General features: G+C 40.2%; 2 protein-coding genes across 3 annotated transcripts; both read right to left on the reverse strand.

The window, feature by feature from the left end:
* Positions 1-101: 101 nt before the first annotated feature.
* Positions 102-3882, reverse strand: LOC135653889 (BTB/POZ domain-containing protein At5g03250-like). Its single transcript, XM_065175518.1, has 4 exons — positions 3679-3882; positions 3234-3303; positions 1433-2662; positions 102-954 (listed from the first exon to the last, which is right to left on the reverse strand). The coding sequence occupies exons 1-4, from the start codon at positions 3735-3737 to the stop codon at positions 490-492; spliced, it is 1824 nt and encodes a 607-aa protein (XP_065031590.1). The 5' UTR covers positions 3738-3882; the 3' UTR covers positions 102-489.
* A 1144-nt stretch (positions 3883-5026) lies between these two features.
* On the reverse strand, positions 5027-12803 carry LOC103970476 (protein ULTRAPETALA 1). 2 transcript variants are annotated; one of them, XM_009384264.3, is made up of 4 exons: positions 11931-12455; positions 11485-11808; positions 8315-8639; positions 5027-5552 (listed from the first exon to the last, which is right to left on the reverse strand). In XM_009384264.3, exons 2-4 carry the CDS (start codon positions 11690-11692, stop codon positions 5378-5380), a joined length of 708 nt encoding a protein of 235 aa, XP_009382539.2. In that variant the 5' UTR covers positions 11693-11808; positions 11931-12455; the 3' UTR covers positions 5027-5377. The 2 variants fall into 2 exon arrangements, with proteins under 2 accessions (XP_009382539.2, XP_018678073.2); XM_018822528.2 differs by lacking the exons at positions 11485-11808; positions 11931-12455 and adding an exon at positions 12635-12803.
* Between the last annotated feature and the right edge of the window lie 3101 nt (positions 12804-15904).

Raw genomic sequence — 15904 nt, forward strand, 5'->3', positions numbered from 1 at the left:
ATCAAAATTGGGAAACCACAAACTTATTTTTATGGGTCCTAATTTCAATTGATGACATAATTCGCCAATGTCAAACTACAATCTTTGTATAGCTTACTCATGGTCTGGTTGCATGAACAGAGATAAACTTGGTGCAGTGCATTACACAGGTAGGCGGATGGAGTCACCAATTTACCCACCTATAAAGCTAATCATAAGGACACAGAAAGGATAGATCGGGAAAGGTATCAAGCAAGAGTGCAGATCTTAGTTTCCTACTCGAGAACGATAAATTCAAGCAGGACTGTTCTCCAGTACAATTCAGGACATGTAAAGATAGAGACGAGGGAGTTTATAGGTGGTAAAATGTCAGCAGCAAAAGAGAACATGCTCAGAGAATAGCAATAAAAAAGACTACGATTGCACGATATCAGTTAAAGAAACAAAAAGAAGTTTCGACAACGGTAGGCAATATCACCTGCAGTGTCAGGCCGGTGAATCTATCTGAAGTTATTTGCCACCCGCCACAGATTGCGACTTGACCCCAAACCCACATTTCCGGGAGAAAATGTTCCATGAACTCCTTGGCTTTCCGAGCTTCTCGATCTCTTGCTTCATGCTCAAACATTCCTTCTCGAGCTCCAGAACTTGCGACCTCATGTCATCGACATCCATATGGTGATCGTCGTTCTCCTGTTCCTCGCTGATATCTGCTTGAATCGCGACATTGCTGCTCTTCTGGAGAGCGAGGTTGGCATGAGGAGCCTGGGAGCACTCCACCCTATCGGAGACGAAGAACCAACCTGCAATCGAGGTTCGTAGGTGGAGCTGCTCAAAGAACAGAACTTGGACGACCAGTCTGAGGGGAAGCCTCTCGTTCTGGGCTGCATGAGTGCAGGCTTCCAAGGAGAGCTTCTGGCAGTTAATGAGTTGGCAGATCTGCTCCCTCTCGGATTCTGTGAGCCATGGATGTGACTGCAATATAAACCAAAAGTCATCAAGATTGTTTTCTTGATCAAAGAAGTGTTATGCAAACCTGCATGATTCAAGTTTGGCCTGCTTATTCATCTCCAACTAGCCTGGCTCTGTGAATGTGTTGTATCCTAATGGGGTCAGAATGTGTAGAAAGAAATGTCAACTAATACTTTTCCTTTTAAGAGAAGAATGTGTTCCATCTTAAAAGGATCCAATCAAATATTAACTTCATTTAGCAAATTAAACTGATGTTGAAGGTAGTTTTGATCTGTAGTTCTTGCACTCTGATCTCAACAGAGAATCAACCATTGTACTGCTTCAAGCAGCAAAGATCAAATTCTAAACACAAGTCTCGCGATGCCTCTTGTGCATGGATACATCTATAGATAATATTACTTCTACATTCATTCAAAAACTAGGAAGGGTTTCAGCAGAACAGTATACAGAGCGAAAACATGATCAGAAAAGGATATGTTACCTTGAGATAAACGTCAATAGCTCTGTAGATACCATCATCCAAAGGCCTGGCGTAATCCGAAACGACGGAAGCCAGTGAGAGGAACTTGTGAAGCTTCAAATTAACATCAGCTGCAACTTCTGCAAGATAGACATCCACAAGTCTTGCCACCATAGTCATGGGTGTCGGTGATGAAGAGGAGGTTATCGATTGCCCCTCGTCGACTATGGCTGGAGAAGTCACAGCCGACTGGTTTAGCTGCATGAAGTGGCCGAGGATTCGCTGGACACAGTCTACGTCGTAAAGAGTTTCCACCGAAGGGTCCAAGCTTGGTATTAGGAGATCCTCCAGTGCAGCTTCCTCCACTTGGGCTCCTGTTCTCCTCTCCAAATTCTCCCTACAGGAAGGACTCGCACGTAAGATCATGGCAGTGCGAAGCAATCGGAGAAGGAACCTGGTCGAGATCACACCCTTGTTCATGGGTAGCAGGTCAACAATCTCTTCAAGGAAGACCCTTTGCTCGCTTTCTGATGCTGCTGAAATCGATGTACCAGGCGTGATGCGAGCAGCAGTACTGCCCCCACTCAGTCCTGGTAAGGACCTCTTTGCAGAATAAATGAGGGCTTCAGCAACGTTTTCCGGCTTCATTCCTTTGGCCTCCATGGCCAAGATGAGTCTTTTGAACAGTGGCAGACCGAGGAACGTTGCGTCCATATACCACCAATCCGCAAGCGCTGACCTCGGTGCCTCTCTGGCGACTATTCCGTTCCAGGGAGTTCGGCTACTGCTACAACTACTGCTACCTTGTGAGCTTTTGGTGGCGGCGTGTCCACCCACAGGCCAAGCCGAAAGACTCGGATCAGAACAAGCTTTAGATGCCAGAGAGTTGATGCATCTGGAGACGATATGGAGGCCCTCTGCATGAGGAAGAACGCTCTCGCATGCCTCAAGGGCTTTGATTGTGTCCTTCCAGCTACTAAGTACTTCGCCCAGGAAGTTGTCTGTCCGCGTGATAAGGTTACCTCCTACATAATCCTCGGTCATGAGGAGGTGCTCCGCGGCACATCGCACAGGCACAACGTTGGTGGCATTCAGCTCTATCTTGATGTCGTAGCAAAATTTGGCCGCCAGCTCGAAAGCCTTGGCACCACCAGGGATGTCATGGAGACGAAGAACACAAGCTTTTCCATCCTCACTGCGGAATTCACTTATCATTCTTCCCAAAAGACCGCTCCTATTGAGCAGTGGGAACTGCAAGTCAATAACGAAATGTATTAGGCCTCTGATTGAACACATTGAATGGCAAAACCAGCAACGCATCTCAGACTGTAGAAGAAAAGACTAGATTCTTTTTCCTTCCTCGATAACGAAGAGAGAAGAAAAGTTCCCATAAAACGATTAAAAAAGAATGAATGACAAATTTGTTCCTGAAGCTCCCCGCGATGAATCCAATAAATTCGGCTTATAGCACTGATCAAACTGGTCATAATAAATGTTTCAAAAGTAGTTCCCAACAAAATATTAATAATTCTTAAACAATCATAATAATTAATAGACCTATATTATCTTCATATCAATTATTTTGTATAATTTTATATTTATGATATATATATATATATATATATATATATATATATATATATATATATATTGGAGTTTTCTTTTGGGATTAACAACACCAGTAATAGATTAGATTATTGGAAGTCTTCTTCTTTACCATACTTGAAGTTTTATGTTATTATCTGCAATGGTTGCATACAAATGTCCATGGAAATGACATCAATTGGAGTACAGAGGGGAAAAATGAAGCTAAACAACATACCTTATGAAGATGGAAAGACATCTCTCCTACTTCAATGAGAACATCACTTGCAAGCTCAGTCAAACATCTCCTGCAAAGGCAAAAAAAGTATATGGAGCTCATCAGTTTCACCAACTTACTCTCAAGGCTTCTTTGACGATGGAAAAACTCACATTCAAGTTTCCATGGATGATGTTCGTTATTTGTCTAGCAAATGTATATATTTATATACACTACCAAGAGATCCAACTGATAGGCTTTCTATCAACATGAAAGAAATCCATCATATAAAAGAATTCCTCTCAAAGAATTAACAAAAAAAAAACGAAGAAAGGAAGAAGAACAAAACAATGGAAATGAGTTGATCCTCGAACTATTTACTAGAAATGGGACAGTGCAGCAAAGCAACACCATTATGCATGAATCACAACGATCTATTGACAGTGTGAGATGGAAGGATGCTTGCCATGTTTGGCCTTCAAGCTGAAATGCTTCTGCCTTGGAACCCAGCTTCATTGTAGCCATCACTTTCTTCCTTTTCTTTCAAGATCTGCAGCTTATGTTAGAAAGTTGATCAGGAAATGATAGCACAGCAGGATAGCATGAACTTGTTGTTGCACTCCATACAGGAGAAGGATTAAATATAAGAAGAGAGATAAGAGGAAACTAGGCTTTGAGGAAAAGAACAGGCAAATGATACTATAATTTGCCCCAGCTAAAAAACCTACCAAAAATGTTGCCTTCGAGGGAAGAAGAGTTAAGGATGAGCCCGAGTCTCATGGAGCAACCAACAACCTCCAATAAATCCTCCTTGATGGATTCCAGCGGCTTTCACGTTTACTGAGTTTTGAGGAGATCCATTCACCTTTCCGTATGTTCACCTCCCTCCACTAAACTCTCATTGCATCTTCCACATCCAATGAAGAAAAGAGACAGGAACGCTCTAATTGGTCTTTTGATTAGAGCTGTCCAAATCCTACATCAAAATGTTGCACGGTAAACAGAGTAAATGTTGGTTCTGCAGGTGACGACCAATGGCCATCAGCTAAAATCCGAAGAGCTGCAGGAGGACAGAGATGAAAGTTCTCGTTGAAAGCATGCACTGCCATTTAACTGTATTCCCTTAATGCTCGATAATAGCGATGAGATTACAGTGATTCGAGTACAGTGCGTATAGGTAATGGCTCGTCGGTTATGAGATAAGACTTTGTCGAAAGCTTAGTCATGTTTGATGGAGAAACCGAGACAGGAGAGGTATATGAAGCTAAGAACTAATAAAGATGCAGAATGGTTGGAGCGCGAGAGTGTTGTAACCCGTGCAGTGGGATTTGAAGAATGGATGAACAAACGTGAACAGATGAACAGATAACAACACGATCAAGCAATCAATGGCATGGTGCGATTGGCTTCCCGACATGATCTCTCTTAGGATACTGATGCTAAGAATTCTCCAGCAACATGCAGTCTTCGACTCAACAGCAAGCGAAATGAGTCGTCAACAATGGTTTCATTTCAGCTTCTTGTTGGCTTGTATAACAAATGAAATCACTCTGCTGTATGACAATGGAATGGAGTCGATCAATTCCACTGCTATAATCACTTCAATCTGGATGTACCAACAAAATGCTGGTAAACCTATGCAATCTAAACAAATCGAGATCACCTACACATCTACAATCACCTCACATGGAAGGAAGTAATTACAGAATACTGGAGAACCATCAGGCACAAAAAGCAGCTTACAATCTCACACTAATAAGCTCGTGGAGATTTATAAAATATGGCATGCTTAAGCAAATAAAGAATACGAATGCTTGAGATTAATATCCTCAGGGAAAAGCTTAATCATAAGAATATAATATAGATGCTATTAGCAGTTCTCCAAATGATTTATGCATGGCTTCCACCACTTTCGTCTATACCCAAAGTTTTCAATGAGGGTGGAGGTAAAAGCAAAAGACAGCCCAATGGTGGGATTGGCAAAAGATCTCTCCCCAGTGCCTGGAATTTGAGGAATACAGTCACCAAAATTAAAGAAAATTGAACCTTGTGACTGAAGACTCCAGTCTGCATGAGAAGAATTGAACCCAAAATATCTCTTAATGGTGCCTCGATAGCACGTCGCAATGATCCATGCAGGATAAATAATGCTTGCTCCGACAAAGTTAGCTTTTAGAGTTGCAAGTGAAATCAACGCAGGTCTGACAGCTACAATCTGAGAAACGGCAAATTTCACATCCAAAACATACGCATGTCGTGCATCCTCTGCAGGATGGAGATCGTGAACAACCCCTTAAGACTTTACGACTTGCTCGCTCCTCTTCGTCATCGCAGGTGACGCTGATGCATGAAATGAATATATGGTTTCAATAAACTCAAAAAAGAGACAAAAATGCAAAGAGAAAAGGGAAAAGTCATCACATTGCAAAACATTCCTAAACAATGAGAAGCAAAGAAATAATACTGTCATATTTCTCCTAATAATGTCATTTAAGAGTACCTCAAATCAGAATATTTCAGACCAACTTGTTTGGATATATAAATCTAACCACACTTCTTTCCCTGTAATTACACAAAGGTGTCTCCAAAGTTCATATTAGGCAAGAGAAATTTGAACAAATCTTGTATTTGGCGAGGATCTATTAGCTATGACAAAAAATTCTCTGACTTATTTGACCTCCTTCTAGAGAAATTGCCTCAGCAAGCTACATTCCAGTGAAGATAATTTATTGATACTACTAGTAAACTGGAGATAGATATGCCACTTAAAGAAAACTATGGAAGGACATCTAACTAAACCTGATGGCCATATGATCTGATTAAAATAAACAAAACTAACACCTGGAAATCAATACTTCAGATAGTAAGACAGCAAGCATTGCTTAACTGGGAAGCAATGCACATCAGGAGGGAAGCTTAAACCATGGTTCTTAACTTCAACCAGATCGATAAATACAGAATGGTATTTACCGGTTTGAGCCTGAACTAGCATGTGGCCCACCACATTCCAGGTGGTTTGGGTCCAGCATATTGGTTACTGCTTGATGATAAGCCTATCGAACCGAGCTTACCATTCACACAGGCCCTTCTCCTTGTACTACAATACGTACCAGCATACCATGTATTAGTATGCCAGTGTTGACTACCAAATCCATACCGATCTGTCCATGGAACTAAACTTTCAAACAACACGATATTAGATTGAATGATGCAGCAAAGGTTACAAAGTAGCACTCAGGATGACAGGCTATGATAATCTAAACCTTTACCCAAATGCATACTAAAGAATTTGTGGGAATCATCACCTTTCACACGCCTTGGACCAAATCTCAAGTTTTGAATTGAGACCAATATATATTATTCATCAAGTGTAATTTTTAACAATAAGGATACTGCATCATCTGAATTTATTATAAGCATGTATTCCATGAAATAAAATCAGCAAAGCAATTCCAGAAGTCAAGATTCTATCTTTTTCATTGTTTATTAGTCTATAATCAACACCAAAAGAAGACCTCTTCAAGGGCCTAAGAGGTATCCTGTAGCATCCCTAGTCCCACAGAATCTTTTTATTATTAAGAAAAATGATACTCTGGTTGAAAAACTCAAAGTGATATATCTGCTGTATGGAACTGTATCAGCAATTCCAATGGTGATAAAACAAACTATACATGGATTTTAAATTGTCATATTTAGATATTGTCACATTAGTCTTTAAAATAGATACCCAACAACAGGATTTCAACTAATTTTGCCCCAAAATGTGATTATTTCACGCATTGCACAGAGTGTGTTTTACTTGCAATGATGTCTGAAATGCTAGATTGCAATTATAATCCTTTTCCACCAAAGCTAATTTTGATTTATTAAATTAGGTCACATACAATTCAGATATTCATTCACAGCATGATAAATGCAACCTGTTAAAAGTTCAAGATTTCAGTTTCCTAGATTATATAGATAATTATCTTTCAAAATCTTCATTAGTACATTCATGTATTTAACTACTGACTGTAAAAGTCAAAACAGCAATACATATAAACCAATTCAACCTCAACCAATAAGTACTTCCACACATCTAAAAGAGAGCACAAACTAAGGATTTTATTTGTCATGGCATACTTGCATGCTAACTGGCTCCTTAGAAAATACTTGCCAATAATGCTATGCTAATACACATGACATGAGGATGCAAATGGCATGGTAAGGTTTAAAGAAAAGGTAATAAGAAACAAATAAAGAGGGAACTTACCTACAGCTTATTGACGGTCATCAGACCAATAGTTATCCATAAAAATGTTTTAGTTGTTTGTTAACAGCTTGTCGTTTGTTCATTTTAGCAGATTGTTACTTGTTTCAAACCATATATCAGCTACAGAAAAACGATGTGGCAGAATGATGTCGAAGGTAGAGATTGCTAGTGTAGGGATACCCAAAAGCTTATGCAGAGAGCATAATATTTCATCATGGACTATTCTGCAAAAGCCCATCCAGTAACAGAGGTTTTCCTTACAGGTATGAGCAGGGTAGCTGATAACCATCAAGGTTAATGTTACTTTACATCAAACATTATTTTAGAAAAGAAAAAGAGAAATCCAAATCTGCCTCGATAGTTTAAATACAGATTGTTATATAATTTTACTTAAAAGATCTGAGATATAGTTAGTCTTGATGTTTCTGTATTTTTCAGGAAGAAATAAAGAACAATAAATAGAATATTTTAGAAAACGACTCGATGACTAAATGCTGAAATCAATCACAAAAGAACAAAACCAAAAGAAAATTCAGCTTGGCTTACTAAAAGCATAGAGCTTCTCAAGTAAAATATGAAATCAAATGTGCAAAGTGGTCATATCAAGTCTAGGCATCCTGAAGAATAGAATGTTGAAACACTTGCATGATAAATAGGATATGTATTAAAAAATTTGATTCATATTTGCATTACTAATACATAGTCAGTTTAGCATTCAAAATCAAACCAGGCTTTACTTTAGTCAATTGATTCTTTCAGTGCCCAACTTAAACAGTCTACTTTCTCTCCCACAAATTAAATACATCAAAAAGAAAGTGACCAAATGCATTCAAAATAATAAGAATATTACCTGTCAAATGTCACGTCAGAACACTTCCAATTTGGATTTCTCACAGAATCATGATAATTGCGGCATTCTTCTTTACTACGCAAGCGAAACCTACGCTCTTTGTTGCATTTTTTGCAGCAGACAAATTCATCACGGTGACATGGCCGACCATTGGGACCTTTATGAGACCCATTAGCAGCTTTAGATACCTGGTTGTAGTATTTAAGCAGCACAGTCTTTGAAAGTGGAACTTTGTCTCCTTTGACCATGATCCACACATTGTTTTTCCACTTCCTTGCAGTCTCCCTCCCAGAATGTTTCTCAAAAGCAGCTGGTGTTAGCTTATCTGATTACAACCATGAACATTCAGTAAACAGGTAGTTGAACAGTAGCATCAGTTTGTGCAACTGTCACACATAAATCATACATAGTGCACAAAGTTGATAGCCACTTGAGACACATAAATTGTGCGCATATTAATGTTTTATTTGACGTTTATGACTAAGTTCATTAAAGTTCCAGAAGGCATCCACAGAATTAAATCTTGGAGTTTTGCCAGTATGGAACCCAGCTTAATAGCCAGCATCAAGTCGTACAGAGCAGTAAGCCTACCACTCAGTACCAGTATCAGATCTTTTTTTATGTTTTAAATGTGACAGCTATCTCACATTAAATGAATTGCTACTTTAAATGTCTCTATCCTTCCACCTCCTCATCTGTGTCACTGCCTCTTTCTTATCCATGTTGCTCCGCTCTCTCCCCCACTGATATGTGTTGTCACCTCCTCCCCTCTTATCTCTCTTTCCTATTCCTCTCTTCTCGCTGGATCTCTAGTCCTGATGGTACCGATACCATGTGTTAGTATGCTGATCAAGGCCTCTAATACACCAGTCTGACCATCAATTGATATTGATACCAGATTGAGATTTCAATCTATGAAACTCCACTAAAGTCTGATGGATTCTAATATACACATTCTCCAACTAACGAGTCCTGATGTAACCATAGGTACATATTCTCCTCACGAGAAACAATGGGAAACCTCTATCTACATATTCACAAAACCATTGTTTGGCATGTTGAGGATAACTTCTTTTGCATGCTTAAGCATACTCATAAGAAAATTCATTAATTACAAGAATTTGATCCTCCGTAGGAAGAGTGGACACCTTTTATTGTACTCCTATCCTGCAAGAGCCTTATAACATTGATAATTTGCCATCTGGGCATCCCTTCTGAACTACCAGCAAGTAAAAAGGAAAACTAAAAAAAGGAACATAAATACCTCCTGTTGAACTATTAAGTTTTTACAACTACAGATCTTTCATGTAGTGGTGAAAAATACATCAGATAATATTGGTCCGCATCCATTTCCTAGTCTGGGAGGAGTCTGGTTTGGTAATATGAATGTGTAACCATAATGTGGCACGTATCTATATACTGATCCAATTATTCAAAATCTTTAGGATATGGTTATGGAAATGGTTGGTCCAAATGTCTGAATATATATAAAAAATGTTAACTTTATTTATGTTCAACTAAGAAAATAAGCTACTTCATTGTTTTTTCTGTGTATGTTCTCTCGTGATTCTTTTGTTTTCACATTTGCTTTAAAATTTTCCAATATACAAAATATGATGAACATTTTATTCAAGTTTCACAACTCTTCATTTCCTATTATCCTGCATTCAAATGGTACTCACAACTATATTTGCCTAAAATCCTATATGAGTTTTTATTTGTCATATATAGTTATATACAGTTCATATTTATATCTGTTTGAGACAAATATTATCAAAATGTTGTATTCTTTTAATATCTGTATCCAGATTCATATCCCATGATTAAAAATGCACAGATATGGTATTATCACTGTCCATTTCATATCCAATCCATTTCCACCCCTAATTTCACTCATATACATGCAGATATTAGCACGTTGAGATTTTGAACTATGTAGCCAGTTGAGGCAAAGCTCATGACATTCTAATTATAATGGTCAAAAGGGATCAAACAAACTTTTCTGTATGAAATCAAATTACTTATTTGAACTACAAACAGAATTGTTGTTTTTCAGGCTTTTAGCAATGCAAAAGAATATCATGCAGAAAATTTTTCGAAGATCAAAGCTGAGAACCAAGTGAAAGACCAGGAAAATGTAAATTTGGTAAAGCTAATTATAACAAAAGTACAATGCACCATCCAGTGTATTCATGAATCTTGATCCGATCATTTGTTTATTAACATGCTATGCTACTGAAAGAAAGGTTTCTGAAGGCATCGAACTATATATACAATTTTTGTAGAATGTTTTGTTCTTTTCTTGTAAAATGTTTGAATGGATATGGTAACAACAATGAGAATATACTACTAACATCACCAACAAAACAAAAAAGGAGCTAGCTCAAAAATTTTACTCTTCCCACTAAAATATATGACATTACACCATCCCCATGAAATCTTAAAAGAACAGAGACTAGTATATGTCAGCACCTCAACTTCTTATTAAAGCAAAACCAAAGGTGGGCGGTAAGACGAAGACAATTCAGATAATTATTCCAAGAAAAACATTGATGAACATAAGCCCAAGATAACAACCAAACCTTGATCAAAGCTGAAGTTAAAGATAATGCAGAGGATCGTCTAGAGGGTAGATTAAACAAAATACACATCATCAATGATCATTCATGTGATCACTAAATTATCATCTAACATGACAAGAAAACATTCAGAACATGGGAAGCAAAACTCTAAAACTGGAGACTAGGACCGGCGATGTAAAACCAGCAAGCACAGGATGACAGGAAACAGTGATCACATTGTGGAGGTAATAGATCTGAACCAGAACCTCTGAAACAGGCACAAAAATAAAGGTGTCAAAGTCCTAAAAGAACTCCTTGGCTTGCATGCAAATGTGGATAAGTCTACATGAACAAGACCATAGACAGCTTGCATGTAGCATAGAAAAAACTATTTGAATAATGCAAACATGGATAATCTTATTGCGAGATAACAAGGGCAGTCCAGAATCAAACATGTGTCATGAAGATCACATCCTCCTTTTCTCTAAGAAAGCCCGACATCCACAGAGGCAAAAGCATGAAATCTTGCTCAGTATTTCAATCTTCAAGACAACATTTACGAAGCATCAAAACCGATCAAAACCCGTGGCATCAAATGATCCAACTCACCTTCGTCGCAGCCCGGCGTGCACTCACAGTTGATCTCAAGATCACCGGAGGCGAAAACCCTAAGCCGCCCGACAGCGTCCCCGTACCGGTGACTCGTGCACCCGCACATCACCTCGACAAAGTCGGCGCCTCTCTTCAACCCAGTCATCCCGCTTAATTCCTCGTCTGCGAATAAAAAGGCGACATCTTTTCCCTGACCACTGGCCATCTCTCTCCCTCTGTCGAAAAGACTCACCCGAAGCTCGCCAAAGATCCCTCTTTTAATGCTAAAGCCGCGAGAAGAAAGCGAGAGGCGGGCCGATACGGCCTCGAGGCGCTTTCAAACTTGCGAAAAATAAACAAAAGAATCACCCAAACGCAATCAGAGACGAGAAGAAGTTTACCAAAGATCAAAAAGACGATTTTTAAGGGTATTCAGCGGGAGATCTAAGATTCCAAGACAATACCGACGTCGAAAAGTCAAAGAAGACGCACAGGCGACCTGCAAACCTCGTCGACAGCAGCAGCTCACAGAAAAAGAGGCAGAAAGAGTACCCAAGGCGCCACCTTTCTGCACCGGAGAGCTACTGCGGCACGGCAACACGCGAGACGCCACAATGATCCATCGAAAGAAACCGCATCGCGCACGCCTCTCACCTAATAAACCGATGGGAAAAGGGATGCGGTTCGCCCGCCTCGCCTCTCAGGGCAATATAGCCTCATAGCTTTCCCGTTAGGGGCCCAAACTCCTCTCTCTCCTCTCCCTGACCAGTTCCTCAATCCGCAGAGCCAAACCCCACCATCATCTTCATCAAGGGCTGCCCACAGAGCGACAAATACGGAGGAGATTGAACGGGCGATGTAGAGAGAGAGGTGTTTAATACCAAAGAGGACTGGCGCAGAGGGGGGATACTTTGGGAATCCCAAAAGAGGCCTGCAGTGAGCTGGCATCGGCATCAGCATTCACCGCCGCGCTGCGGGTCGTGCATGACATGACATGAACAAGAATACCGTGTATGTGTTATATATACCAGAATTTTCATTTCCCGCATCGACAAGTGTTTGCGAGAGAAGAGGGAGAAGAAAAAGAAAGTGAGAAGAGAAGGGAAGGGAAGGGAATGAAATAAAAAAGTAAAAGAGCTGAACAAAGCGATGTACTTTTCCTCCCTACCATTTCCATATGTTGCTGGTGCCTTTCCCCCAAGTATCACACTTGGATTTTGAGCCACAGTAGAAGTGGTTGGCTTTATTCCTTCGAAGTGCATGCACCCCATGGCCCATATCGGAGCAGCAGCACCCTCATGTTCCTCCCCCCTTCCCTCCATCCACTATACATCCTGTGTTCTCCATTCCAATGCTTGACGCTTTTCATAAAGGCCAATTGGATTAGTAAGCATATGTCTCTTCACCCTATGCTTTAGAGAAAAAGGAGCCGTTGGTAAGATTAGATGGGGGACATCGATCGATCATTCATTGCTAAAAAGAATGTTATAGCATGACAAGAAACATCATGAGGCCATTTTTCAAATAATTATTTCCTGCAACAAAAACAAACGAGGAAAGTAAGATATGATGTGTGCAGAGCATCCATCCACGCATTGGTATCGCAACCTTTCGTTTTCAGGCATGGATGCATAAATGTGGACATGTCTGAATGTGGTCCAATAATCTTTCATAGGAAGAGCAAAGAGAAGGATCATCATCATGTGGCTCATCCAATCAGGTCGGCCATGCCAACTCTGCCGTTGCGTGGGTTGACCAGCCGTGCTGAATAATGGCTTTGCTCGACTTCACGATTACTACCGCATGTTCGATCGCTTGGAAAGTTCAACAATCGTACGTGTTAAGTGAGTGCCTCGATTTGGTGGAATAACATCTTCGGCGTCGGTCGGCAAAGCCTACCTGCCCGTGTGGAACACCCGACGTGATTTTGACTGCGAGCCACCAAGATTGAAGTAGAAGGTGAAGACAATTCGGTGGAACTAATTCTACTTTGACAAGTCAAATTGAACAGCGATTTTTCAATGCAAGTGAATACGATATTTTGGTCGACACTTACACGAGAGATTACTGCGATATAAGTCTCATACCGAACTTGCATATACCATCCTAATTATCTCGCTCTGCATACGAAGTGGTTATCGGATCGACAAATACCATTAATATTATAATACATCATCAGACATGTGATGGTGCATCTCCTCTCCTCCTCTCCTGTAAATAGCCCAAAGAAAGAATCTTAGTTAACTTGCACACCACAGCACACACTTAGTTTCATGTGCCAAGTATTTTCCATTATAATAAGACCATATACAGTTTTGGCATGTAAGAGTGTGCCAAAAAGAGTAACATGAAGAGCCGATGGGAGTTGGACGCACCAACTTGCGTTCGATTGTAGGCTACGATTCAAAATCCGGAGTTGCATCGTCAGCACTGCACTGCACTGCACTGCAAGCTTTTAGGACTCCCAAAAATGCTTTCTCGGGGCCAGATTGGCATCCATGCATGTCATTTGGAGAAAAAAGCATCCATGAAGGATGGCACCGCTTTGAACATTGCCCATCGGCACAACATTGCATCTCCAACCCCGATGATGCTTCAAAGGCAAAGTCCTGTTTCTCGAAGGAAGCAATGCGGTGGGTGGGTCCGACGACTTGCCATGCGAGTGCCGTCCGATCTATCGCTCGTCTCGATCGACACAGGAAATCAACGATTGTGCTTCCATACAAAAGGGAGCGATTCCGAGTCCAAAATCGAATCGTTATTTTTTTTTTTTTAATTAATACTTATTATTTATTTTCGATCGATTCAAAATCAAATCAGAATCAAACTGCCTAACAATGCCGTTTTAGCTTGATTCCGATTCGAATCAATCCATGATCGGAAGATGCGAAGATTCATGTTCTAATATTAAATTACGATGTAAATAATGCATCTCAAGTTCTCAGAGTAGTTGCTCATAAGCAACCCAAAAACTTTCAGGTATATTGGGATTAATATCTATTAGTCGACTATTAGTACAATGATGTTGAAACTTTGACTAACATCAATATATTAGGTAGTTTTGCACTTCGACTTTTACTCTATGCAACAATGTCAATGTGAACGTCAAATCTCTAACTTTATTTCAATAAAGATGTATTAATCATTATAATATTATTTTCCAATAACAATGCTTTAGGTTAGTATGCTTCATTTGTTTGTCATTTTGCTCATAAGCTAAGCTAGGCTAGGCTAGGCTAGGCTGCCATAGCCCTTGTTTAACATTAATGTACTTATACAGACAATATAGTTTATAAATAAATCATTGTCATTTGGAAATACCCATCCAAATTTAACATACTAATCCTTGCAAGACTATGTTATCATGGTTAATATGTAGTAGTCCACATTGAAATAATAATTACCGTTAATATCTTTTGGATTAGTACCTCTGAGTGTGTTAGGATATATCATCTTCTTCATGGGTGTCATATGTTAGGATCGGAGTGGCACTAAGAGGGGGGGGGGGGGTGAATTAGTGCAGCGGATTAAAACTTTCGATTTTAGAAAATCTTTGGTGCGATAAGAACGGAACTTGAAAAGCTTAATCTTGAAAACGTATTCTTAAATATGCACAGCAAGGGTAATAAGGAACTAAAGCATGTAAGAAGGTTTGCAATAATGTAAATAGCAATAATGAAATACAAACCAAGGATCACGCCGATTTTAGAGTGGTTCGGTCAAATGACCTACTCCACTTGCGAGGCCCCTCTTCGATGAGGCTCCCACCTTCCACTAGCAAATCTCTTGAAATGGAAGGGTAAATACCCCTCTTACAACTCTTTACAAGCGGTTCACTCTCTTACAGATTTTCGAGAAGGGATGAGGTGAACACTAGCAAATTGAAAAGAAGACAAGCTAACACTTTTCTAAGGTCTTTCTCTCAAACACTTACTGTTCAAAAAGTTATCATCTCAGCTGAGATTTGAGGGGTATTTATAGGCCTCAAGAGGATTCAAATTTGGGCTCCAAATTTGAATTCTCGTGGAGTTCCTGCTGGCGGTGCTACCGCCTGTCAGTGGCGGTGCCACCGCTTGTCAGTGTCAGGTGCTGACAGTGCTGGGCGGTGCCACCACCTGGCTCTCGGGTGCTGGGCGGTGCCACTGCCCAGCCCAGGCGGTGCCACCGCATGGCTCTCGGGTGTTGGGCGGTGCAACCGCCCAGTCTGGCAATGCCACCGCCAGACTCTTTGGTTGACTGGTTGGGCTTCAATCTTAGTCCAAACCAAGTCTACTTTTGGGCCCAGTTGGCCCCTAAGCAGGATATATGATTATCTCCTAATCCTAATCCTAATTACAAGTTAACTACATAACAAAACACATCCTAAGCAATTCTTCAACCGCGAACGTCGAGTCTTGTTCTAGCGAGCTTTCCGACGAACTTCTTCCAACGGAGTCCC

Source organism: Musa acuminata, unplaced genomic scaffold, assembly GCF_036884655.1.
Source record: "Musa acuminata AAA Group cultivar baxijiao unplaced genomic scaffold, Cavendish_Baxijiao_AAA HiC_scaffold_42, whole genome shotgun sequence".
Taxonomy (NCBI): Eukaryota; Viridiplantae; Streptophyta; class Magnoliopsida; order Zingiberales; family Musaceae; genus Musa; species Musa acuminata.